Source organism: Camelus dromedarius, chromosome 18 (assembly GCF_036321535.1).
Source record: "Camelus dromedarius isolate mCamDro1 chromosome 18, mCamDro1.pat, whole genome shotgun sequence".
Taxonomy (NCBI): Eukaryota; Metazoa; Chordata; class Mammalia; order Artiodactyla; family Camelidae; genus Camelus; species Camelus dromedarius.
Window position 1 is genome coordinate 31,697,657 of NC_087453.1, and position 25,077 is coordinate 31,722,733.

At 38.6% G+C, this 25,077-nt stretch overlaps 1 protein-coding gene across 2 annotated transcripts in view; it reads left to right on the forward strand.

Annotated features, from left to right (window-relative positions):
* LOC105096266 (serine palmitoyltransferase 3) overlaps nt 1-25,077 on the forward strand; it is a 150,909-nt gene that overhangs the window by 62,255 nt on the left and 63,577 nt on the right. For both annotated transcript variants that reach the window (XR_004131009.2, XM_031434252.2), the window contains exon 8: nt 20,016-20,235. Coding sequence is in view for 1 of the 2 variants with exons in the window: in XM_031434252.2 (XP_031290112.1) it covers nt 20,016-20,235 (220 nt within the window). In the remaining variant the exon portion in view is untranslated. The remainder of the gene's footprint in view (nt 1-20,015; nt 20,236-25,077) is intronic.

The following is a 25,077-nucleotide window of genomic DNA, read 5'->3' on the forward strand; positions in this document are numbered from 1 at the left end:
TTTTCAAATTTGGATCCCTTTTATTTTTCCCTCTTGCCTGATTGCTGTGGCTAGGACTTCCAAGGCCATGTTGAATAGGAGTGGTGATAGTGGGCAGCCTTGTCTCATCCCAGATTTTAGTGGGAAGCTTTTGAGTTTTTCACTGTTGAGTACTATGCTGGCTGTAGGTTTGTCATATATAGCTTTTATTATGTTGAAATATGTTCCCTCTATACCCATTTTGGTGATAGTTTTTATCATAAATGGGTATTGAATTCTATCAAATGCTTTTTCTGCGTCTATTGAGATGATCATGTGGTTTTTGTCCTTTCTCTTGTTGATGTGATGTATTACATTGATTTATTTGCGTATGTGAACCACCCTTGTGTCCCTGCAATGAAACCCACTTGGTCATGATGTATGATCCTTTTTATGTGTTGTTGAATTCTATTTGCTATTATTTTGGTAAGGATTTATGCTCATCAGCAATATTGGTCTGTAATTCTCTTTTTTGGTAGTGTCTTTGTCTGGTTTTGGTATCGGGGTGATGGTGGCTTAATAGAATGAGTTTGGGAGTATTCCCTCCTTTTCAATCTTCTGGAAGAGTTTGAGAAGGACTGGTATGAGTTCTTTGTATGTTTGGTAGAATTCCCTGGTGAAGCTGTCTGGTCCTGGACTTTTATTTGTAGGGAGGTTTTTATTGCTATTTCGATTTCATTTCTAGTGATCGGTTTGTTCAAGTGGTCAGTTTCTTCTTGATTCAGTCTAAGTGGACTGTATGTTTCCAGAAACTTGTGCATCCCCTCTAGGTTATCCATTTTGGTTCCATATAGTTTTTCATAATATTCTCATACAATACTCTTTTGTTTTTGTTTTATTTACCTTTTTTATTTTGCTTATTTTTGCTCTCTCTTTTTTCTTCTTTGTGAGTTTGGCCAGAGGTTTGTCGATTTTGTTTACTTTTTCAGAAAAACAGCTTTTGATTTGATTGATTTTTCTATTGTTGTTTAAATCTCTATTTTATGTATTTCCTCCCTGATCTTTTTTATTTCCTTCCTTCTGCTGACTTTTCTTTTTTTTTCCTCTTGTTTCTAATTCTTTTAGCTGGTGGGTTAGATTGTTTGAGATTGTTCTTTTTTGAGGAAGGCTTATATTGCTATAAACATTCCCCTTAGCACTGCCTTTGTTGCATCCAATAAATTTTGTGTGGTTGTGTTTTCATTTTCACTTGTCTCAAGGTATTTTTTCATTTCAATTTTGATCTCATCATTCACCCATTGGTTTTATAATAACATGTTTAATCTCCATGCTTTTCTTTTTTTCTCCTTTGTTTCTCTGTAGTTGATTTCTAGTTTCATGGCATTGTGTTCAGTAAAGATGCTTGAGATAATTTCTAACTTTTTTGAATTACTGAGGTTTCTTTTGTGCCCAAGTATATGATCAATCCTAGAAAATGTTCCATGTGCGCTTGAAAAGAATGTATGTCCTAATTTTTTTGGCATGTAATGCTCTGAAAACATCCACCAAATCTAATTTTTCTATTGTATCATTTAATTTCTCTGTCGCCTTATTTATTTTCTGTCTGGAAGATCTGTCCACTGATGTTAATGCAGTGTTAAAATCTCTGACAATGATTATATTCCCATCTGTTTCTGCCTTTATCTCTGTTAGTAATTGTTTTATGTGCTTAGGTGCTCCCATATTGGATGCATATATATTAATGAGTGTAATATCCTCATCATGTATTACTCCTTTAATCATTATAAAGTGTCCTTCTTTATTTTTCTTCATGGACTTTGTTTTAAAGTCTATTTTTTCTGAAATCAGCACTGCTACACCTGCTTTTTTGGCTTTTCCATTTGCATGGAGTATCCTTTTCCATCCTTTCACTCTCAATCTATATGTGTCTTTCTCCCTAACGTGGGTCTCTTGTATTCAGCATATTGAAGGTTCTTCCTTTATTATCCAGTCTGCCACTCTATGTCTTTTGATTGGAGCATTTAGTCCATTAACATTTACAGTAATTACTGATAGATGTGTGTTTTTCCCATTTTGAACTTATTTTTGCAATTGATTTGGTATCTCCTCTTTCCTCCATTCTTCATCCTTTTGTGGTTTGGTAATTTTCGTTTGTGTTATCTTGGATTTTATTTAGTTTTTGTAACTCACTTGTAAGTTTTTAGCTTGTGGTAACCCTTTTTTGTAAGTCTATTAACCCATTACTGTAACTGTTTGTATTAAACGGATAGTAATATGAGCTCAAACCCATCCTACTGAGAACAAAAAATTTTAAAAAGAAAAAAGAAATACTCTATATTTTCTTGCTTCCCTCTCCCACTATTAATTATTTAGATGCCTTCTTTTACAATTTCGTGGTTATTCTATTTGTAATTCATGGTAGTTATCACCTTTCCAGTTACGATATTCTCATTTCTGTAGCATCCTGCTTCTTTTGTATTTAGAGTAGACCTTTCAGTATTTCTTTTAGCATGGGTTTAGTGTTGCTCGTTTTTGCTTGTCTGTGAAATTTTGTATCTCTCCTTATGTTCTAAAAGTTAGCCTTGCTGTATGAAGTATCCTAGGCTGCATCTTGTTTTCATTCAGGACTTTGAGTTTATCTTGCCTCTCCCTTCTACCCTGTAGTGTTTGTGTGGAGGAATCAGCTGAGAGCCTTACGAGTGTTCCCTTGTAACTCACTCTTTGTTTCTCTCTTGCTGTCTTTAGGATCATTTCTTTTATTTTTAAACTTTTTTTATTGAGTTATTGTCATTTTACAATGTTGTGTCAAATTCCAGTGTAGAGCACAATTTTTCAGTTATATGTGAACATACGTGCATTCATTGTCACATTTCTTTTCACTGTGAGGTACCATAAGATCTTGTATATTTCCCTGTGATATACAGTTTAATCTTGTTTATCTATTGTACATATGCCTGTCAGTATCTACAAATTTTGAAATCCCAGTCTGTCACTTCCCACCCCCGCCCCCTTGGCAACTACAAGTTTGTATTCTGTGTGTATGAGTCTGTTTCTGTTTTGTATTTATGTTCTTTATTTTACATTCCACATATGGTATTTTGCTTTTTACTTGACTCTGGCCATCTTGACTATGATATGTCTTGGTGTGGGTCTGTTTGGGTTCTTCCTGTTTGGGATCCTCTGAGCTTCTTGTACTTGGATATCTGACTCCTTCTCTAGGTTTGGAACGTTTTAATTCATGATTTCTTCAAGTACTTCTCAATCCCCTTTGTTCTTTCTTCCTCTTCTGGAACCCTTATTATGCTAGATTGGCATGCTTTATATTATTCCAGAGGTCCATTATATTGTTTTCATTGGTTTTTATTTCTTTTTCTCTCTGCTGTTCTGATTGGGTGCTTGCTCTTGTCCTGTCTTCTAGGTCACTTATTTGTTCCTCTGCATTAACTAGTTTGCTTTGTACAGCCTTTAGACCAGTTCTCATCTCAGCAAATGAGTTTACCAATTCTACTTGGCTCTTCTTTATAGATTCAATTTCATTTTTGACATATTTTATACTTCTAAACACTATCTCTTTTGGTTCTTTCAGTACTTTCATCATTCCTTTTTTTGAAATCTTGATCTAGTAGGCCATCAATGTGTATTTCATTGATCATTCTTTCAGGGGATTTCCTCTGCTTCTTCATTTTGCTCATATCTCTCTGTCACTGTGGCTTATGGAGTATCAGTTATCTATTTTGGTCCTTAAGGAGTTTATTTATGTATCTACCTAATGCCTATGCAGGGATAAAACTTTAAAAAAATGAGATAATCTTAAAAGAAGGGGGAAAAAACGTTTGAAAACAGTGTAAAATCAGTAGTAGAAGAGCAAGTTGAAGCAGAATAGCAATCAAGTTGAGACATCTTTTAAAACTTTAAAAAAAGGAGAAAAGAACAAAAAAAAATTTGAAACCTGTGTGTAATCAATAACAGGATATCAAAACCAAGAGAATTAAAAATGAAATGAGGTGGATTTTTAAAAATAATAATAAATATATTTTAAAGGAAAAATATAAAAGGGATTAAAACTGGAGACATATACAATTGTTTAAAAAGTAAAAATTAGAAAGGTAATAGAAAATAGAACTGATTAAAAAGATACAATAAAAAGAGAGAATTTTAATAGATGGGAGAAAAAAAAGTTTGAATACAGTGTATAATCAATAATAGAAGAGCAAGTTGAATCAGACTAGCAATTGGGTTGAGACATCTTTTAAAAACCTTAAAAAAAGGAGAAAAGAGCAACAACAACAAAATATTTGAAACCTGTGTATAGTCAATAACAGGAGATCAAAACCAAGAGAAATAATGTAATGAGGTGGATTTTTTTAAATAATAATAATAAAAATATTTTCAAAGAAAAATTTTAAAGGGATTAAAACTGGAGGCATATACAATTGTTTAAAAGGTAAACATTAAAAAGGTAATAGAAAATAGAACAAATTAAAAAAAAATGGGATGTGTTCATGTGGAGACTGTGTGCTCTTAATGATTTTATTGAGAGATCTTTCTGTCTTCACCCTATTTCACGAACTCAGCTTGCTGCTTCCAGTGGCCCTCCATTGGTGCCTCTCATCTGTGCTGCTCCCAGTGCCTGTTGGCAAGCAGATCGCACCCCCTCTCAACACCATGGTCAGGTGCTGCACTCTTACATGGTGGGTGGGTTGTCACTCCCCATCCCGATGCCACAGTCAGATGCTGCACTTATGCAATGTAGGCAGGTGGATTGTGCCTTCTCCAAGCACCACAGTCAGGTGCTGTGCTCCTGCCAGGAAGGTGAGTGGCCACCCGCTTTCTCCAGGCACTGGTTGCTCCCTTGCTCTGTGAAGCTGCCCGCACCACCCTTGGTCCATGCTCCATAGGTGGGCTAGGGGAAGATGGTGAAACAGGCCCACTCCTGCTCCATGCCAAAACTCAGCTCTTTGTTTGTCTTGGTGGCACGAGTTCTCTGAGGTACCAGGGTAGAAAGATCCTATCTGCCTCAGGCTGTAAATAAGTCTCCATCTGGCCATTAAGGTGGCTAAGCCCTTAGGTATGGACTCAGATTTTGACCCCACCCCTGCCTGGGTGCTCAGTGCTGGAGGATATACTGGCTGTGGCTGAGCCCCACCTCGCTTCTACCGAAAACCTTCAGTAGGTTTTCAGAGATGGGGGCATGGCACCCTTCTCTCTAGGGCACATCAGCTGTGTGCTTTTTTTTTTTTTTTTTTTTTTTTTTTTGTATTTTATGGAGGGCCCAGGTTGTTTTGCCTTGTGTACCCACTCATCCATGGCATACATTGCACTGCAGATCCCTGGGGTCGCCTCTGTGTTGCCTGTCCCAGTCCTCCGCCTGGCTTGGGCAGCCTGTCTTGTCCACCACCTTCCGGCTCATGTCTCAGGCTGGGTGTTGCAGGGACCCTTTGTGTTCTTTTAACTTAGTTCTGTCTGTCAAGGGGTTCTCTATATAGATCTGAGCCTTGGAGGTCCCCCCACTGTCCTGCTGACCTCTCCATCAGAGAGGGGGAGATTCACCAAATGAGTGCTATTCCTCCTTTGCTGCTCCCTCCCTGTAGGTCTGGTCCCCACTGTTATGCTTTTTCTTCATTCTTTTTTTCTTTTTCTCCTATGAGATTTGTGGCATCTTTGTCTTTTGAAGAGGACAATGTTCTGTCGGAGTTCAGCAGGTGCTCTGGTTGGCTGGGTGGGTCTGTGGATGTGAGTTTTGGTGTATCTATGGGAGAGGGTTAGCTATGAGCATCTTTCTACTCTGCCGTCATGCCCCCTCTCTCCTGCAAGTTGTGATTGAATTTGCTTCATTCCCTTTCTAAATTTGTTATAGTAACTGGAGTAGAAATTACCACTAAGCTTCTCTTCTGGTGGATCCCCAAGTCAACAAGTCAAATAAACAGTATCTTGGAGCTGCTCCCTCCTAAAACAATTCTTGGAGCTCATGTTAGAGGAATCAAGGGCAATGTTTCCAATGAAATAATTCTAGAATGGTGAATAATATTAAAGGCAGAGATTGAGGGCTTAACTTCCCAACAAGGAGGAGTGTGGCTGTGAAGGAGGCAGGAGATCAGAAGTAGCATTTGCTTCAGTCAGCTGATCTATTCAGCCCATGAGTGCACCACCCACACAGGCTGGAAAATTTTCAGCTGACATTGTAGTAGAGGACTACTGGCAACTGGTGGACAGAGGCCAGGGATGCCACTAAATCACCTTTAATGTACAGGGCAGTCCCCCTACAACATAGAATTATCCATCTCAAAAGGCTAATAGTGTGGAGGTTGAGAAACCCTGCTATAGAACAGTTTAGCCACTCACTGGTGCTGAATGTGCTCCTTTTAGGAAATAATCTCATCTTGATTTTTGGCTGCTGTAACCTCAAGCATGGGTCTTTCTCCCTGTATGATGTGTGCCAGATACCAGCCTGGGAGAGCCATTGTCTAAACTCCTGTCAGCCAGGCCTGGATCTGCTGAGGGAGGGCAGGCTGGGCATCTCCTTTAACCAGAGTAAACAGAACCCAACTGCACATAAACAGAACTTGGCTCCACTAATGGAAACTTGGGTTCTCAGTCCTTTGATCATGGCTGACATTAAGTGGACTACCAGGGGTTCACTGTCAAATATCCCCACCAGTTACCCAGAGAAACCACACCAGCATCAGGGCTTTTTAATGGCTGTGCTGGGCCTGGTTCCTACCATGATTTCAGGAGGACAGGGGAGCCACGTCTGGACTTTGGCTCCAGGAGAGTTTGTCACTAAACCGAAGCTTTGGGTTCACTAGTAATGGTGATTGCGCAGTGAAACAAGCCACCCTAAAGCACCATGGCTTACACAGCACTGAGTGATGACTTCCCACACTTTGTGGGGTGTCTGGGCCAACTGGACAGTTCTGCTCCACGTGGCATTGCTTGGGGTCATTCATCAGGCTGCATTCGATGAAGCATTCAGCTGGGGCTGGAACATCCAAAATGACCTCAATCCCACATTTGAGCTCTCGGTACTGGCAGTAAACTGAGGTGCCTTATTCTTTCCCCTTCCTGGGGCTCTTTCTCTGTATGAAGGCTTTTGTCATTCAGCAGTCTAGCCAGAGCTTCCTTACAACATGGCAGCTGGCTTCCAAGAGGATGAAAACAGAAGTTGCCAGCACTTAAGGGCTAGGCCCCGCACTGGTACAGCATCACTATGCTGTAACTTATTGGTCACAAGGGCAGCCCAGATTCAAGGGGAGGGGAAATAGACCCCACCACTATGTGGGAGGGTTGGCTTGTGTGTACTGGGCTGGGAAGACTTGCAGATAGCCACCTTTGAAGGCAGTCTACCACAGCAGCTCAAGCAACCTGATCTATATATAGACAGAAGTCTCCACTGTATATGGATGTGGTTCACAGAGTGGTTTCTTTTATCTTATCTGCACAGAAGTATTGTCTTTAGATGAGACTGTGACCTAAAAGGCTGGAAACAAGGCATCTCTTAGACAGGTCTCAGTGCCTCTTGGGGACTCAATTTCTTCATCTGTAACATAAGGCTAGCCTAGACTAGAATTTTAGAACATATGGATGTTCTTATTTGCTGCTATACCCAGAAAATGAAACTATTTTGCATAAAATTTTCCAAAGGGCCAGGGTTAGGAATGTGAAATCAATGCTTCACATATGCACTTCTACTCTTTAGAGATATATTATAGGCACATACTTGTTGCTGTCTACACAAAGCCTCCTTAGAGTTTTCCCTCCCAGATCTTTTTTATCTCTGACTTGTGGTTTGCCCCCACGGGCAAACTTCCCCCACCACGGGCAACTCACATAAATCAATTTTCAAAACTCCAGAAAAGAGCAGCCAACAAAATCAGACATTTTCAGGTAGGTATCAAGATAGAAATGCTACAAACCAAGTCTGAGAAGTCAGCAAACTCCACAAAAGCAGTTATGATAATAATAGTAACAATAATAATGTCATAACCAATAGATTATGTAGATATTATTATTTATATATAAACAGAGGGGAGTCTGGATTTGTGGGGGGCCTGGGTCATGGGCTCAAGTCCTGTGTTTTTACCTACAGATATGTTCCCTTCATAGGGCTCTTTTGTAAGAATTAAGTGAGATCATAGAAGCTAGTGCTTGGCAGAAGTCCATCCCTCAGTGAACCCACAAACAAGGGTAGCTGTCTCTATCATTAAATTTATGTCCAGTTGAGGAAGCTGCAACTTGGAAGACAATAATCCATGTGCATAGTGAAGCTATTTGACACCTATAGGATGGGACTCAGTGGACAGGAGTCACATTTATCATGTGTCTACTCCTTGCTAAACATTTCACATAGGCCAACCTTAGTCAGACGCCCCAGGACTCTTATGGTTATTTTGAGGATGAAGACACTGAGGTTCCAAGGCCTAGATAGCTTTCCCCCGGGCAGATAACTGAGATAAAACGGAGCTGGTTTTCAAACCAGGAGTCCCTGCTGGGACAGAGGCCCAGTGTAAACAGTCAGCCTATGTGTCCACATCCAATGCTGTATACATGGAAAATGCAAGGTCATCCATTTGACTTTCTCTGTTAACCTCTCTAGGGCTCAGTTTCTGCATCTGTAAAATAGGGACATTGAAACTTGACATCTAGCATTCCATGATTCCATGATTTGGGGTTTAAAAAACAATAGTATTTTTTTTAATGTTCTCATCTTCATTTTCCTTTCAGTGTTGTTTTAAAGTCGCAGCCTTCTAGTTTTTTGTCTCTGAGAAGTCTAGTTGTTGATTTCCTGTGGTTGAGAAATCTCAATATTATTAAAAAATACACTAGAGATGGGGAGAGGGATCCCAGATATCCTGGGATATAAACTAGCATACTGGAGCCTGAACTTTCAAGATAAAACAAATCAAGACATAATATCCAACCTTTTCAAAAGATACATATATAAACAAACACTGAAATGTCAGAATGCCATTTTCAGAATGTTAGCCACTCTCTTCCCCAAAATAATGTAAGTTAAACAATTGAGAACCTCGGTGGTAAACTCTAACCCATACCTGTATGTTCAAACAAATAAAGACAAAGGAAAGTAAACAGTAATTCTTCTAATTTAATTAATCTTAGCTCCTTTCCCCCCTCTCTCTCCACCTCCCTTTCTTCTCTTGGATTATACTTTGGGCTACCAAGGAGATTTTTCCACCAAGTAAGTTGGCAAACCAGTGGTTTAATTTCAAAAAATGCCAGTGGGTAATATGGTTTTTATGTGGAGGAAAAGGTGGTGAGAAGGAGATTTCTAAAAAAAGTTTCATCACTTAGCTAATACATTATGTAATAAAAAAGATATAAAGAAATCACTCACTGGCTTGCTGGTATAAGAATAATTCAGGTCCCTGCACAGGGCTTCAAATTAATTGGTAGAATGATCTTTGCCTGCAGGTGTATTTTAGTTTTTTTTTTTCTTCTTCTTCTTCTTTTCTATTGAAGGCAAAAGAAAACACAAACTTCCACTCAGGAAGAAAAAGTCAAATGCTGTTCTTATTTTCTTTACCATTTTTGGCACAGTGTTATTTGATAACAACTCACAGGAATAACACAGCCTTGTTAAATACAAAAACTCAATATCCCACAATAGGAAATGGTTCAATTCAAATCTGATCACACTGAGTAAATGAAAACTTAGTGCAGGTGAATATAACTCTTTATAAAATCTGAGTTCCCTCTGGACTTGTATGTGCCCTGCATTAACTCCAGATATGGGAAATATCATAGAGTCATTGATCTTAGAGGAAGAAATGTAAACCAGGTGTGCAGACTCCTAACATTAGCTAGTCCAGCCCCAGCAAGGATGGCTAATTAGCCGCCCTGAGTGTCTGCAAACTGTTCAACATTAACTCTGACTCCTGCCAAATTCAGTTCCAGAACAAAGAATAGCTATTTGTGATATATCCAGTTTTGGGCCTATTTGTGTTACCAACTTATAACATTTTAAAAGATGAGAGTATGATTCTGAAATTATCAGAGCACACAGCCATTTACTAGGTAGGACACCCATATGCATTTTTCCTAGAAGATTCAACACAGAGCATTGACAAGGGCTCCCAATTTCTCAGATTAGGCCTCGTCGTTGCAACCAGTTCCACCTGAACTCCTGAGAACAGAAACAACCCAACATGAGCTCATTGCGTGTCAGACACTTTACAAGCATTGTTCTAGTCATCATTGTAAAGACCTTGGGAGCAGCATGACTTCATTGTGCTTATCTTACATCCAAGGAAGCTGAGGCAGAGAAGATCATGTAAGTTGCTCAAATCCTCAGGTAGTAAATGGTGTGGCTACCATCTCAGTATGGGCAATCAGAGAGGTGAACCTCCTCCCTCTCAGTGAAAACAACCTTAACAAGCAATTCCTCTAAGGAAATAGAACTAACTTGCAAACTGACATAAGAGAAGATGATTCTATTTGGTCTTTGTTTCATTAAAATCTGAAAACAGCCATTCAAAATGACCTTGTGAAAACACAAATGTGAAAAGGTGGTCTTTTTTTATTACTGAGTTATAATCAGTTTACAATGTTGTGTCAATTTCTGGTGTACAGCACAGTTTTTCAGTCATACATGAACATATATATTCATTTTCATGTTCTTTTCCACCACGAGCTACTGCGATATCTTGACTATAGTTCCCTATGCTATACAGTAAAAACTTGTTTATCTATTTTATATATATATATATACCTGTCAATATCCATAAATCTAAAATGCCCAGTCTGTCCGTACAAACCCCCTCCCCCCAGCAACCACGTTTGTTTTCTATGTCTCTTAGTCTGTTTCTGTTTTATATTTAAGTTCATTTGTCGCTTCTTCTTCTTCTTCTTCTTCTTCCTCTTCTTCTTCCTCTTCTTCTTCCTCTTCTTCTTCCTCTTCTTCTTCCTCTTCTTCTTCTTCTTCTTCTTCTTCTTCTTCTTCTTCTTCTTCTTCTTCTTCTCCTTCTTCTTCTCCTTCTTCTTCTCCTTTCTTCTTCTTCTTTCTTCTTCTTCTTTCTTCTTCTTTCTTCTTCTTTCTTCTTCTTCTTTCTTCTTCTGATTCCACATATGAGTGATATCATATGGTGTTTTTCTTTCTCTTCCTGGCTAACTTCACAGAGTGACATTCTCCTGGGATATCCATGTTGCTGCAAATGGCATTATGTTGTCATTTTTCATGCCTAAATAATGTTCCATTGTATAAATATACCAGGGCTTCTTTATCTGGTCAACTGTCAATGGACATTTAGGTTGTTTCCATGTCTTGGCTATTGCAAATAGTGCTGCTATGAACATTGGGGTTCAGGTGTCTTTGAATTAGGGTTCCTTCTGGATATATGCCCAGGAGTGGGATTTCTGGGTCATATTCTCAGTCTATTTTTAGTCTTTTGAGGAATCTTCATACTGTTTTCAATAATGGCTGCACCAAACTGCATTCCCAACAACAGTATAGTAGGGTTTCTTTTTCTCCACATCCTCTCCAGCATTTATCATTTGTGGACTTTTGAATGATGGCCATTCTGACTGGTGTGAGGTGATACCTCATCATAGTTTTGATTTGCATTTCTCTGATAATTAGTAATATTGGGCATTTTTTATATGCCTATTGATCATTCATATGTCTTCATCGGAGAATTGCTTGTTTAGGTCTTCTGCCCATTATGGGGTTGGGTTGTTTGTTTCTTTCCTATTAAGCCATTTGAGCTGCTTATATATTTTGGACATCAAGCTTTTGTCAGTTTCATCTTTTGCAAATATTTTCTCCCATTCCACAGGTTGTCATTTGGTTTTGCTTATGGTTTCCTTTGCTGTGCAGAAGCTTGTAAGTTTAATTAGGTCTCATTTGTTTATTCTTGCTTTTATTTCTATTTCTTGGGTAGACTTCCCCAGGAGAACACTGCTGAGATGTATGTTAGATAATGTTTTGCCTATATTTTCTTTTAGGAGGTTCATTGTGTCTTGTCTTATGTTTAAGTTTTTGATCCATTTTGAGTTTATTTTCCTATATGGTGTGAGGGAGTATTCTAACTTCATTGATTTACATGCTGCTGTCCAGTTTTCCAAACACAGTTTGCTGAAGAGATTGTCTTTATTCCATTGTATGTTCTTGCTTCCTTTGTCAAAGATTAATTGACCAAAACTTGTGGGTTCATTTCTGGGCTCTCTATTCTGTTCCATTGGTCCATATGTCTGTTTTTGTACCAGTGGCATGCTGTCTTGATGACTGTAGCTCTGTAGTATTGTCTGAAGCCTGGGAGAGTTATTCCTACAGGCTCTTTCTTTTTCTTCAGTAATGCTTTGGCAATTCTGGGTCTTTTGTGGTTCCATATAAATTTTATTATGATTTGTTCTAGTTCTGTGAAATATGTCCTGGGTAATTTGATAGAGATTGCATTAAATCTGTAGATTTCTTTCAGCAGTATAACCATTTTAACAATATTGATTCTTCCAATCCAGGAGCATGGGATATCTTTCCAATTTTTTTAAGTCTTCTTTAATTTCCTTCATCAATGTTTTATAGTACTCCATGTATAAGTCTTTCACCTCCTTGATTAGATTTATTCCTAGGTATTTTATTACTTTGGGTGTTATTTTAAAAAGCATTGTTCCTTTACTTTCTTTTCCTGTTGATTCATCGATAATATAAAGAAATGCAACTGATTTTTGTACATTAATCTTGTATCCTGCTACCTTGCTGAATTCTTTGATTAGTTCCAGTAGTTTTAGTTTGGAACTTTGAGGATTTTCTGTATAGAGTATCATGTCATCTGCATACAGTGACAATTTTGCCTCTTCTTTTCCATATTGGATCACTTTTATTTCTTTTTCTTGCCTGATTGCTGTGCTAGGACTTCTAAAACTATGTTGTTTAGGAGTGTTGAGAGTGGACAGCCTTGTCTTGTCCCAGATTTCAGTGGGAAAGTTTTCAGTTTTTCACCATTGAATATGATGTTAGATGTAGGTTTGTCATAAATAGCTTTTATTATGTTCAAATATGTTACTTTTATACCCATTTTGGTGAGAGTTTTATCATAAATGGGTGTTGAATTTTATCAAATGCTTTCTCTGCATTTATTGAAATGATCATGTGGTTTTTATCCTTTCTCTTGTTGATGTGATGTGTTACACTGATTGACTTACATGTAGTGAACCACCCTGTGTTCCTGGGATGAACCCAACTTGATGTTGGTGTATGATCTTTTTTAAGTGCTGTTGGATTCTGTTTGCTAATAATTTGTTGAGGATATTTACACCTATGTTCATCAGTGATACTTGTATATAATTTTCTTTTTTTGGTGGTGTCTTTGTCTGGTTTTGGTATCAGTGGGATGGTGGCTTCATAGAATGAGTTTGGGAGTACTCCATCCTTTTCAACCTTCTGTAAAATATGAGAAGGACCAGTATGAGTTCTTTTTTGTATTTTGGTAGAATTTCCCACTGAATCCATCCAGTCTTGGACTTTTATTTTTAGGGAGGTTTTTTATTGCTAATTTGATTTCATTTCTAGTGATCAGTTTGTTCAAGTGGTCAGTTTCTTCTTGATTCAGTCTTGGTAGACTGTATGTTTCCAGGAACTTGTCCATTTCTTCTAGGTTATCCATTTTGTTTCCATATAGTTGTTCATAGTGTTCTCATATGATATTTTGTTTTTCTGTGGTATTAGTTGTGATTTCCCATTTTCCTGTCTTGTTTTGTTTATTTGTGCTCTTATTTTTCTTATTTGTGAGCTTGGCCCAAGGTTTGTCAATTTTATTTACTCTTTCAAAAAACTAGCTCTTTGTTTGATTAATTTTTCTATTGTTTTTAAATCTCTATTTTATTTTTTTCTTCCCTAATCTTTATTATATCCTTCCTTCTGCTGACTTTCTTCTTTTTTTTGCTCTTCTTTATCTAATTCTTTTAGCTGGTAGATTAGATTGTTTACTTGAGATTTTTCTTCTTATTTAAGGAAGGCCTGTATCATTATAAACTTCCTTCTTAGCACTGCCTTTGCTACATCCCATACATTCTGTGTGATTCTTTATTCATTGTTGTTTATCTCAAAGTATTTTTAATTCCTTTTTTGATTTTATCATTGACCCATTGTTTTTTGGTAGCATGTTGTTTAATATCCATTCTGTTATTTTTTTTCTCCTTTGTTTTTATGTAGTTGATTTCTAGTTTCATGGCATTATGGTCAGAAAAGATGCTTGAAATAATTTCTATCTTTGTAAAATTATTGAGGCTTATTTTGTGCCCAAGTACATGGTCTATCCTAGAAAATATTCCATGTGCACTTGAAAAGAATGTATATTCTATGATTTTGGGATTTAATGTTCTGAAAATATCAACCAAGTCTAGTTGCTTTATTGTGTCATTTTATTTCTCTGTTGCCTTATTTGTTTTCTGTCTGAAAGATTTGTCCAGTGATGTTAATGGGGTGTTAAAGCCTCCTGTAATGATTGTATTCCTATCAATTTCTCCCTTTATATCTGTTAGTATTTATTTTGTATGTTTAGGTGCTCCTATATTGGGTGCAAATACATTAGCAAGTGTAATATCCTCATTTTGTATTATTCCTTTAATCTTTATAAAATGTCCTTTATCTTTCTTTGGGCCCTTTGTTTCAAAGTGTATTTTATTTGAGGTCAGTATTACTACTTGTAATTTCTGGTTATTTCCATTTGAATGACATGTCTTTTTCAATCCTTTCATTATCAATCTATGTGTGTCCTTCTCCCTAAATTGGGTGTCTTCTCTGCAGCGTATTGTAGGTTCTTGCATTATTATCCAATCTGCCACTCTATGTCTTTTGACTTGAGCATTTAGTCCATTGACATTTATAGTTACTAATGATAGATGTGTGTTTATTACCATTTTGAACTTATTTTTACAGTTGATTTGGTATTTCCTCTTTGTTCCTTTCCTTGTTTTTTTGTTTGATAATTTTCCTTTGTATTATCTTTTTTTTTTTTTAATTTCTGTGTCTCTGTTGTTACTTTTTGGCTTATGGTTACCCTATTATGTACACATACTAACCCATTAGTTTAACTGTTTGTTTTAAACAGATAGTAATATAAGCTCAAACCCAGCCTACTGAGAACAAGCAATTAAAAAAGAAACTCTATATTTTCTTGCTTCCTTCTCCCACCCTTAATGATTTAGATGTCCTTTTTTATAATTTTGTGTTTACTCTGTTGTAATTCATGGTAGTAATCACTTTTCCAATTATGGTTTTGTCTTTACTGTGCATACTGCTTCTTTTGTTTAGAGTAGAGCTTTCAATATTTATTTTAACATAGGTTTAGTGCTGCTAAATTCTTTTAGATATTTGCTTGTATGAGAAGTTCTTTATCTCCCTTCTATTCTAAAGGATAGCCTTGCTGGATAAAGTATCCTAGTATGCACCTTTTTTACATTCAGGACTTTGAATACTTCTTGCCACTCCCTTCTGGCCTGTAGTGTTTGTGTAGAGAAATCATCTGAAAGACTTATGGGGCTTCCCTCGTAACTCACTCCTTGTTTTTCTATTTTTGCCTTTAGAATCATTTCTTTATCCTTAACCCTGGCCATCATGATTATAATATGTCTTGGTGTATGTTTGTTTTGGGGGGGGGTCGTTTGTTTGTTTGGGACACTCTGTGCTTCCTGTACTTGGATATCTGATTCCTTCTTTAAGTTTGGGAAGTTTTCAGTCATGATTTTTTCAAGTACCTTTTCAATCCCCTTTGCTCTTTCTTTTCCTTCTGAGACCTCTATTGTGCATAGGTTGGCACATTTATATTATCCCATAGACCCCTTATATTGTTTTCATTGGTTTTTATTTGTTTTTCTCTCAGCTGTTCTGATTGGGTGAAATCTTTTGTCCTGTCTTCTACGTTGCTTATTTGTTCTTCTACATTATCTAGCCTGCTTTTTACAGCCTTTGCTTCAGCTCTCATCTCAGCAATTGAGTTTTCCAATTTTAAGTGGCTTCTCTTTATAGTTTTTGACATATCCTCTTCTCTAGACACAAGCTCTTTTAGTTCCTTCAGTACTTTGTTCACTCCTTTTTTGAAATCATGATATAGTAAACTATCAATGTGTATTTCATTGATAATTCTTTCAGGGAATTTCTCTTGTTCTTTTAATTGGGAGTGGTTACTCTGCTTCTTCATTTTCCTTATGTCTCTCTGGCACTATAGATTATGGAGTATCAATTATCTACTGTGATCCTTTAGGAGTTTATTTATTTATCTAAAGTGGATGAAGAAATAAAACTAGAAAAAAGAAATTTAAAAGAAGAAAAAAGGTTTGAAAACATAGTATAATCAATAATACAAGAAGAAATTGAAGAAAAATAAAAATCAAGTTGAGATGTGTTTTAAAAATCTTAAGAAATAATATTTGAAAATAATTATAATCAATAATAGAAGATCAAAACAAAGAGAAATAAAAATCAAAATGAGGGAAATTTTTAAAATAATAATAATAAAAATAAAAGAAGGCAAAAGATTTGAAAACAGAGTGTAATCAATAACAGCAGAACAAAACAAAAGAAATAAAAATAAAATTTAGACAAATTAAAAATAATAATTATAATAAAAATACTATAACCGAAATTTTTTAAAGAGATTACAAAATAGTAACATAAAATCTTTTAAAAATTAAAAATTAAGTAAGTAAAAGAAAATGGAACAGAAGGAGAAATGTGACTGTGTTCCCTTGAAAACTTTGTGTCCCCTCCCGAAGCTGTGTTCCTGCGCACTAGGCAGGGGGCATACACTCCCTCCTGATGCTGTGGTCCGCTGCTGTGCTAGTGCAAGGCAAACAGGCAGGTCACACACCCTCCTGATGCTGGCAGTGTGGTTGTGCATGTCATGTGCAGGTCATGACCCCTCCCAAAGCTGCGGTCCAGTGTCATGCTTGTGCATGGTAGGCCAGTGGTCATTCCCCTACTCCATGCAGCTCCTTTCTCTGACTCAGGTCTGCTCTTCATAGGCGGAATTTGAGAAAACAGCTGACTAGCCCTCACTCTTGCTCTGTGCCTGAACTCTGCTCCTTGTTCATTTGTCTTAGAGGCATGAGTTCACAGAGGTACTAAGGCCGAACGATCCAATCTGCCTGGGACTGTAAACAAGTCTCACTCCAGATATGAGGTTGCAGAGACCCTTGGTACAGATTCAGGTTTCAACCTCAACCCTGCCTGGGTGATGCCCACTGGAGGATATGGTGGCTATGGCTGAGCCCCACCTCTCTTCTCCTGAAAACACATTAGCAATGGTTCCACAGGTCTTAGGAGACAAAGGCTTTGGCACCCCTCTACCCAGGGCACACCAACAGTGTTGCTTTGCTTTTTTTTCATATTTTGTGGCAGACCCAGGTTGTTCTGCTATATATACCTTCCTAGCAATGGCACACATCACACTGCTGTCCCCGGTGGTTGCCTCTGTACAGCTGGCCTGAGTCCTCCACCTGGCTTGGACAGCCTGTCTCCTGCCCCTTTGCCTCTAGAACTGGGGGTCATGGGGACCCTCTGTGCCCACTTATCTTAGTTCTGATGGTCAAGGGCTATTCTGTACAGATCTGAGCCTCAGAGATTCCCTCTCCATCCTGCTGACCTCTGTGTTGGAAAAGGGCAGACCCAGTGAATAAGCACTATTCCTCCTTTGCTGCTCCCTCTCCATGGGACTAGTCTGACACTATTTTAATATTTCTTCCTTCTTTTTTCCTTTTCTCCTACCAGATTCATGGTGTATTTTGTCTTTTGAAGAAGGTGATGTTCTGTCAAAGTTCAGCATATGTTCTGAGTGGATGGGTGGGTCTGTGAATGTATTTGTGGGAGAGAGTGAGATTGGTGTGCTGTATTTGTGGGAGAGGATGAGCTATGAGATTCCTTCTACTCCACCATCTTGGCCATTATCCTGCAAAAAGGTGGTCTTGATTAAAATTAAGAACCTTTGCTCTGCCAGGCAATGTCAAGAACATTAGAAGACAAGACACAGACTAGAGAAAATATTTTCAAAAGATACATCTGATGTAGGAGTGTTATGGATAAGTTATAAAGAACTCTTAGAACACAATAAGAAAACAAACAACCAGGTTAAAAAGTGGGCCAAAGGACTTAACAGATATCAAAAGAAAAAAGATTTATGAATAAAAATAAGCATATGAAAAGATGCTCCACACCATATGACAACAGGGAAATTAAAATTAAAACAATAAGATACCAATACACACCTATTAGAAGGTCAGGAACACTGACAACAGTAAATGCTCGTGAGGATATGCAGCAACCCAGAGCTCTAATTCACTGCTGGTGAGAATACAAATGGTACAGCCACCTTGGAAGACAGTTTTGTCATTTCTTACAAACATGCTCTTAGCTTACAATCCAGCAATCCTACTCCTTGTTATTTATCCAAAGGAGGTGGAAACTTGGGCCCACGCAAAACCCTGCACACAGATATTTATAGCATCTTTATTCATAATTGCCCAAACTTGGAAGCAACCAAAATTCCCTTCAGTGTCAGTGTATAGATAAATAAACTGTGGAACATCCAGACAATGGAATATCATTCAGCACTAAAAAGAAATGAGCTATGGTAACATGAAAATCTATGGAAGAAACCTGAATGCATGTTACTAAGTGAAAATATCCAATATGAAAAGGTAACATAGTGTACAATTCCAACCTCATAATGCTCTGGGAAAGACAGAATTATGGACACAGCAAAAGGATCCCTGGTTGCCAGAGTTTGTGTGGGGAGAGGGATAAAGAGTTGGAGCACAGTGGATTTGTGGGCCAGTGAAAATAAGCTTTAGGATAATATAATCATGGATACATGTTATCATATATTTGTCCAAACCTACAGAATGTATATGAGCAAGAGTGAATCCTAATATTAACTATGAGCTTTGGATGATGATGTATCAATGTGGGTTTATCAGTTGTAGCAAATGTACTGTGCTGGTGGGAGAGGTTAGGCATATGTGGGGCAGGAGATATGTGGGAAATCTTTGTACCCTCTGCTTAATTTTGCTGTTCTGGAAATAAATGTCCTTAAAAAAATTAAGCATAATTGCTACATCCACCACCCACTGGTCTGGGTGACTACACAAAAGCTGGACTGTTTTGACTGAATCGACCTAACACTTACTTTTTTTTAATACATTAAATGTATTAAATAAACTAAGTAAGAAGAATGGAGAAATTAAACTCTGTGTCAATGGACTTGTTCTTGAACTAAACTGATGAATTGCTTGAATTGTTTGATAAGCCTCTTTGTGGGGTGAGGGTGCAAGTCTGTGTGGTTCATAGAACTTGCCTGTCAGTGCAGTCAATACTGTGTACCATGTAGACACAGCTGACAGTGTTCTGCAAACTGATTAAAGACAAAAGTTCTTTTAAATTCATTGGATTCCAGAGGTACCATGTAAATATGAATGTTGATTTTCCTTGCTTATTTATGCCCTATTTTTCCCTTTGCTGGTGGACTTGAAATGTTTTTGCAATTTACAATACCATGTAAATTTATCAAATTACAATCATACTATGAAAAATTAAGCAGTTGGGACCAAAATAAAAGTTTATTTATAGCAGTGGTTCTCAAAGTACTTTCTCCAACCAGTGGTACTGCAGTCTTCCCAGAGCTTGGTGGAAATGCAAATTCTCAGCCCACCTGAGACCTACTCAACCAGAAACTCTGGAGATGGAGCCCAGCAGTCTGTATTATAACAAATCATTCAAGGGATTCTGATGCTCACTCAAGACTGAGAACCACTGCCCTGAAGGAAGAGAAAGAAGGGACAGTACCAAGTGCCTCAAATAAGACTGAGTTCATGAGGACTGGACAGGAGATCCTAAGGACTTTCTCCTAAGCATTAATTAATGCAATGATGTCTTAAAGTTCTTTTGTGTGTTTTGAAATAAATAAAATATGCCTTAAGAGGAAAGGAATCGTCTGTCGCTGTCATCCCTGTCTGGCGTCGGGCAGGCTGTCTGAGAAATACTGAAAGGGAGGTGACACAGAGCTTCCTAGGAGGGTGCACCCTGGTGACCACCATTTCTTCTTATGCTCTAGCATGGAAGGTTCCATTGTGCATCTGCCCCAGATCGTGGCCCTAAAGAAGAAATACAAGGCTTACCTCTACATAGATGAAGCTCACAGTATCGGATCTGTGGGCCCCAGCGGTCGTGGTGTGGTGGAGTTCTTTGGAATGGACCCCAGAGATGTTGATGTGTGCATGGGCACATTCACCAAAAGCTTTGGAGCCTCAGGAGGTTACATAGCTGGAAGAAAGGTAAGAGAGAGGTCCCTTGTGCCTGGGAAGGCATTCTTTGGGGTTCTCTGATTCCCATGAGTGCTCCAGTTCAGCTCAGCACACCTTGATCCATCAGCACAGGTAGCTGCAGTGTGATAACAGCCAGGTCAGACCCAGAAGGTCAAGGAGCTCACCCTCTGATAAAGCAGATGAGCCTGTGATGAGTGATCACATGAGAATAAAAAGGTAGCACTGAACACAGGCACAGACTTAGTACAAAGGAGAGGGATGATGACCTCTGCTGGGCAGAATCTAAGAAGTCTTAGAATGAATGTCAGTCTTGTAGACAAATGATGGGGGAGAGTATATTTCAGAAAGAGGGAATCATGAGTATCAAGCCACAGAAGTGATAATGGGATGTTACAGAACTGCAAGTAGTTTGGTCTGTGTGGCATGAAAAACATAAGGTGGGTGGTAGAAACAGTGGACAAAGGTCAAATGTTAAGGAGGCTAACCCTGTGCTACAAGATGTGGGTTTTAAGAGTTTTAATCAAAATAGCAGCAAGATCAGAAATGTCTTTTTTGGGAGATTCTTCTCTGCAAACTAATTTTCTCCCACAATTTTGGATAAGCTATAGGTCAAGCCTTGTCATCCTCCAATATCTTATCTATGTGTCTTCAGATTCTGATCTGATGGGATTAGACTGTTAAATGAGTGTTATCCCTGTCTTTCTAGAGCCAGTATCACCGAGGTGATTGCCAATATAAAACAAATGTTCAAAAGAATATTACAAGAAGAGGGAAGAGAAGAAGAGAAAGAAAAGGAAATATTAAAATCTAGGTTTGAGCAATAAAAGACTCAGTTATCTGCTCTGTCATATTACAGTTTTGTCCAAATCCTAGTAGCTATCTCCTACAGGCCCACACCTGTCCCAAGAGACTATCAGGATGGTGTTGGCTCCACCTACAAGGGGACAGCAGGCCCAAAAGCAGTGCATGCAGGTGGCTTAATGGCACATCTAAAATTCCCAAATCCTTACTCATTGTCACCAGCAGGAACAGAAGATCAGACTCTTGGGGAACCAGTTAGACAAACCAGAGAGTACAACCAAAAACTGTCTGATTGAAAGCCCATCATTTAAAATGACAGATTTTATTGTGGCCCCTCACCCTTCCATGAGATGCACAAATACTTAAAATGTCCAGAGCTTTCAGTAGTCAGAGCTCTAAGCATTGTTCATCCACCCTTCTCTGTCCTGAGGGTGTTAGCTGGGTGATGCTAAAAACATAGGGAATGCCTGGGATGCTACAAAACTCGGTAAATCTGGTGAGAGGCTAAATGTTCCCTTCTTTGACTGTCAAAGCTGTGTGGTCAGAGGGTCTTGAACCCTCTATTCTCACCCAAGCTATTCTGCTTTGTGATCTTGTGTTTTGTGATGACTTTAGCAGCAGTTCTGAGCTACAGATATTTTTTCACCAAGTGTAACTCTGCTCCTGAACCAAAGGCATCTAAATAAACTGAAGTGAGTGGATGCTTGAAATGTTGTCAAATTTGGTAGCTGTCACAAATTTCCCCTTAGAGTTCCTTCATTGAAACCCACTTTAAACAAAGACTCCTGACATCCCAAAGTTCCAATAAGTTCAGTGTGGTTCTCTCTCGTACTCTCCATCCTGAAGTCTGGTGGATTAATTTAAAAGTGTATTTGCTCTTGTCTATGTAACTTTTATTGATTTGGGGTAGATAATGAGAAATTGTGAATATTATTTACATTAATCAGGATGAAGAAAAATTATTTAATTGTTTTTCCTCTTTAAAAAGTCATTCTGGGCATCCTTGGACCCAGAGGACTGCATGATTCTTCCTCTTCCTCTCCCTCCTTTTCCCCTCTCCCTCATTTCCCCTTCTCCTTCTCTTCTCCCCCTCTTCCTCTGGCTCCTCCTCTTGTTTCTCTTCCCCCATCCCCTTCCCCTCCTCAATTCTCCATCCTCCCTTCCTCCCCATCTCCTCTTTTTCCTCCCACTCCAAGATACACTGCAGATTCTGAATTTACTACTAGACAACAAGAATTAGAGTCTTTGGCAGAGACACACTAGCCTGTACAGAGACTTACTGCCCTGAAACAGCAAAATGCAAAACGTAGAATGCAGAGCAGTCTTCAAGACATGGACAGTGAGCAGGAGATAGGAGAAAGTGTCTGCATATGTCATTCCCTGATGATTTAAAAATCAGTCAGAAAAACACCTGTCTGGAATCGTTTGGTGAGACTGTGATAAAACCCAGTTAAACTATGATTTCCTTCCAGCTTAATGAGCCCATGAGTTAATTTAATTTATGCATCTGCTCCTCTGTGCCTTTAATTTGTTAACTTATGTTAATGTTAAATTATGTGTACTTTCAATTTAAATCATAATTTTTATTCTCCTGGACTTTGAAGAATTCTGTGGAGAATTTTAACTTTGAGTTTATTTTAAACTATGCTTTGAAATTGATAGGGTGTAGAGTTGGCTAAATGCTAAAGATCTAAAACTCTAAGAGAAAGTGGACTCTGAAAGAAACAGGATTATGGGCAAGACAGTCTCAATGTTAAAAGGAAGTGATACTGGGCTGGTGAGGTATTAATCGAAACTAAGGATACATGTGATCTTGGCTTTATGAAATTCTTCAATTTGTGAAGGAAAATTGGGGGTTGGGGACATAAGAAGCCCTTTAGGGATAAGAGGCAGCTTTGCTTTGTTTCTTTGATCATTGTCAGTGATGCCCCAGGGATAAGAGAATATTGCTACACCTGTTACTAAGAATGCAGCTTCATATCCCCCTCTATACTTCAGGGACTCTCACCAAACTTCCTCAGCCCCTAAACCCCCTTGCTTTCTGTTAGATGATCAGTATTGACAAGACCCACCACTATGGGTTTTAAGCGAGGATGTAATAAAGTGTCTATTTCTGCTCCCTGCTCTTGGGGAGATTACATTCTCTGAAGAAATTAAACTTAATACATGCGAAAACTTTTGAGACTGGTGCAGTTCATTCTGTGGTTTATTACTATGAACATTTTAGTATATTAGGAATGCTCCCCTTCCTCTCCTCCTCCAAAGGCACAGTCTCTGTGGATTAGGAAAGCACCACAGGGGTAAGTAGCAGTGAAGGTGGTCTCTGTCCGAGCCAAGCCAGCTCCTCTGGTCTGAAAAAGTCATATACTTTGGTGCTAAAGCAGGGGGATGGGGAAGCAGTGGTTAATCTAGAGTCAGACTCTTTGGATCAAAATCCTTGTTATCTAACAATGATTTGGTTGGATAATTTTCTGATCTGTTCTGTGACTCATTGATCCCATCTATAAAATGGAAGCAAAAATAGTACCTACCTCATAGCATTATTGTGAATCTAAAATGAATTAATGTTTGTAAAGTTATTCAAATGGAGTTTCAAACAGCCAATGATTATTAGCTCTCAGTCTATCAATGGATATATCATCCCTCCTAACTCTGCAGAGTCATGCAATCTGTCATCAGGACTGGGTTGTCCTTTCTTTAAAATGCCTTTTTTTTTTTTCTTTTTCTTTCACTCCTACTATTACTGCCCAACAAGGATGGAGGAAGTTCTGGGCTGAAATTCTTTGGTGTGCAGTTACATAACCTACAGCATCACCCTCTGCAAAATGAGGGAGCTGGAATAGACACTCCAACAAGTTTTAAATTTTGGTCCCCTCCTCCCACTCTGTGCTCCATTTTCAAGAAGCTCTGAGTTTGTAATCAACTAACAATCATTGCCAGCAGCATCAGGTCTTCACTATGTACCTGATGCTTTTCTAAGCACCACATTTATATAAACTCATTTAATCCTCAAAATTGCCCTGAGATAAATATTACCATTATCTCATTTTTAGAGAAGAAAATAAGGCACAGAGAGTAACTTGCCCATGGCCACATATCAGCAAGTGGCAGAGCTAGGATTTGAACTCATGTGATCCAGGCTCCACAGCCTGTCTCATAACTCTACTGTCAGACCTGCCCTTGAGGGAACAAGCCCTCAGCACCCTTTCCTTGGAGGCACTAGATTCTCGCTCTAGTCCCACTTGACTACTCCATCCTTTGCTGATTAAGATGCAATCTTCATCCCTAATTTTAGCAAGTGTCCCTGCCTCTGTCCTCCTCTGCAACTATCCAAATCACCCCATTCTCCAAGATCAGATCGCTTCAAAATAGCCCTTTCCTGACTTGGGTCCACATGAGCCCCAATCCTCCTGTTTTCTGTGTCCCACCTACTCCCCCCTCATTGACTTTCCCAGCATCATGTGGGGAGGTACCTGCTCTCAACAGAGAAAGAAAACCCTGCTGCTGCTCACAGAGTCTGAAGGGCAGCCTGGCTGTAGCTACTTTGGAAAATGACCACCTCTTTCTCCCTGAGCTCCTCCCCACCATCCCCCATCCCGCAAAGTGGGCTTCCTGGGTAGCATGTGGCCTGGGCTTCAGGTCAGATCAACATCACCATATTGTCAGATATGGTGAAAACACTTCCAATTTTTTTTGAGATTCACTAAACAAGAAAATGGACAGAAATTTAATTTTGATTTAATGTAAATGAGAAGGGCTGCCAGGGACTAGGTTTTCTACCCTCCTCTTCTTGGACCCCTGCATCCAGAAGAAAACCCAGAGCAAGTCCTTGTACCAACTTTTGGAAGGAAAGATGGAAGAAAGAAAGAGGTGGGGAGAAAGGGAGAGAAGAAAGGGAGGGAAAAAAGGGAGGGAGGGAGGGAGGAAATATTTATAAAAGAGGGGAAAAAGATTTAAATGGAGAATTTAAAGTGAAAGGAAGTGGAGAAGGAATCAGAGTAGATGGGATGGGGAAAGAAAAAAAAAAAACAAGACATGAAGAGTGTGAAA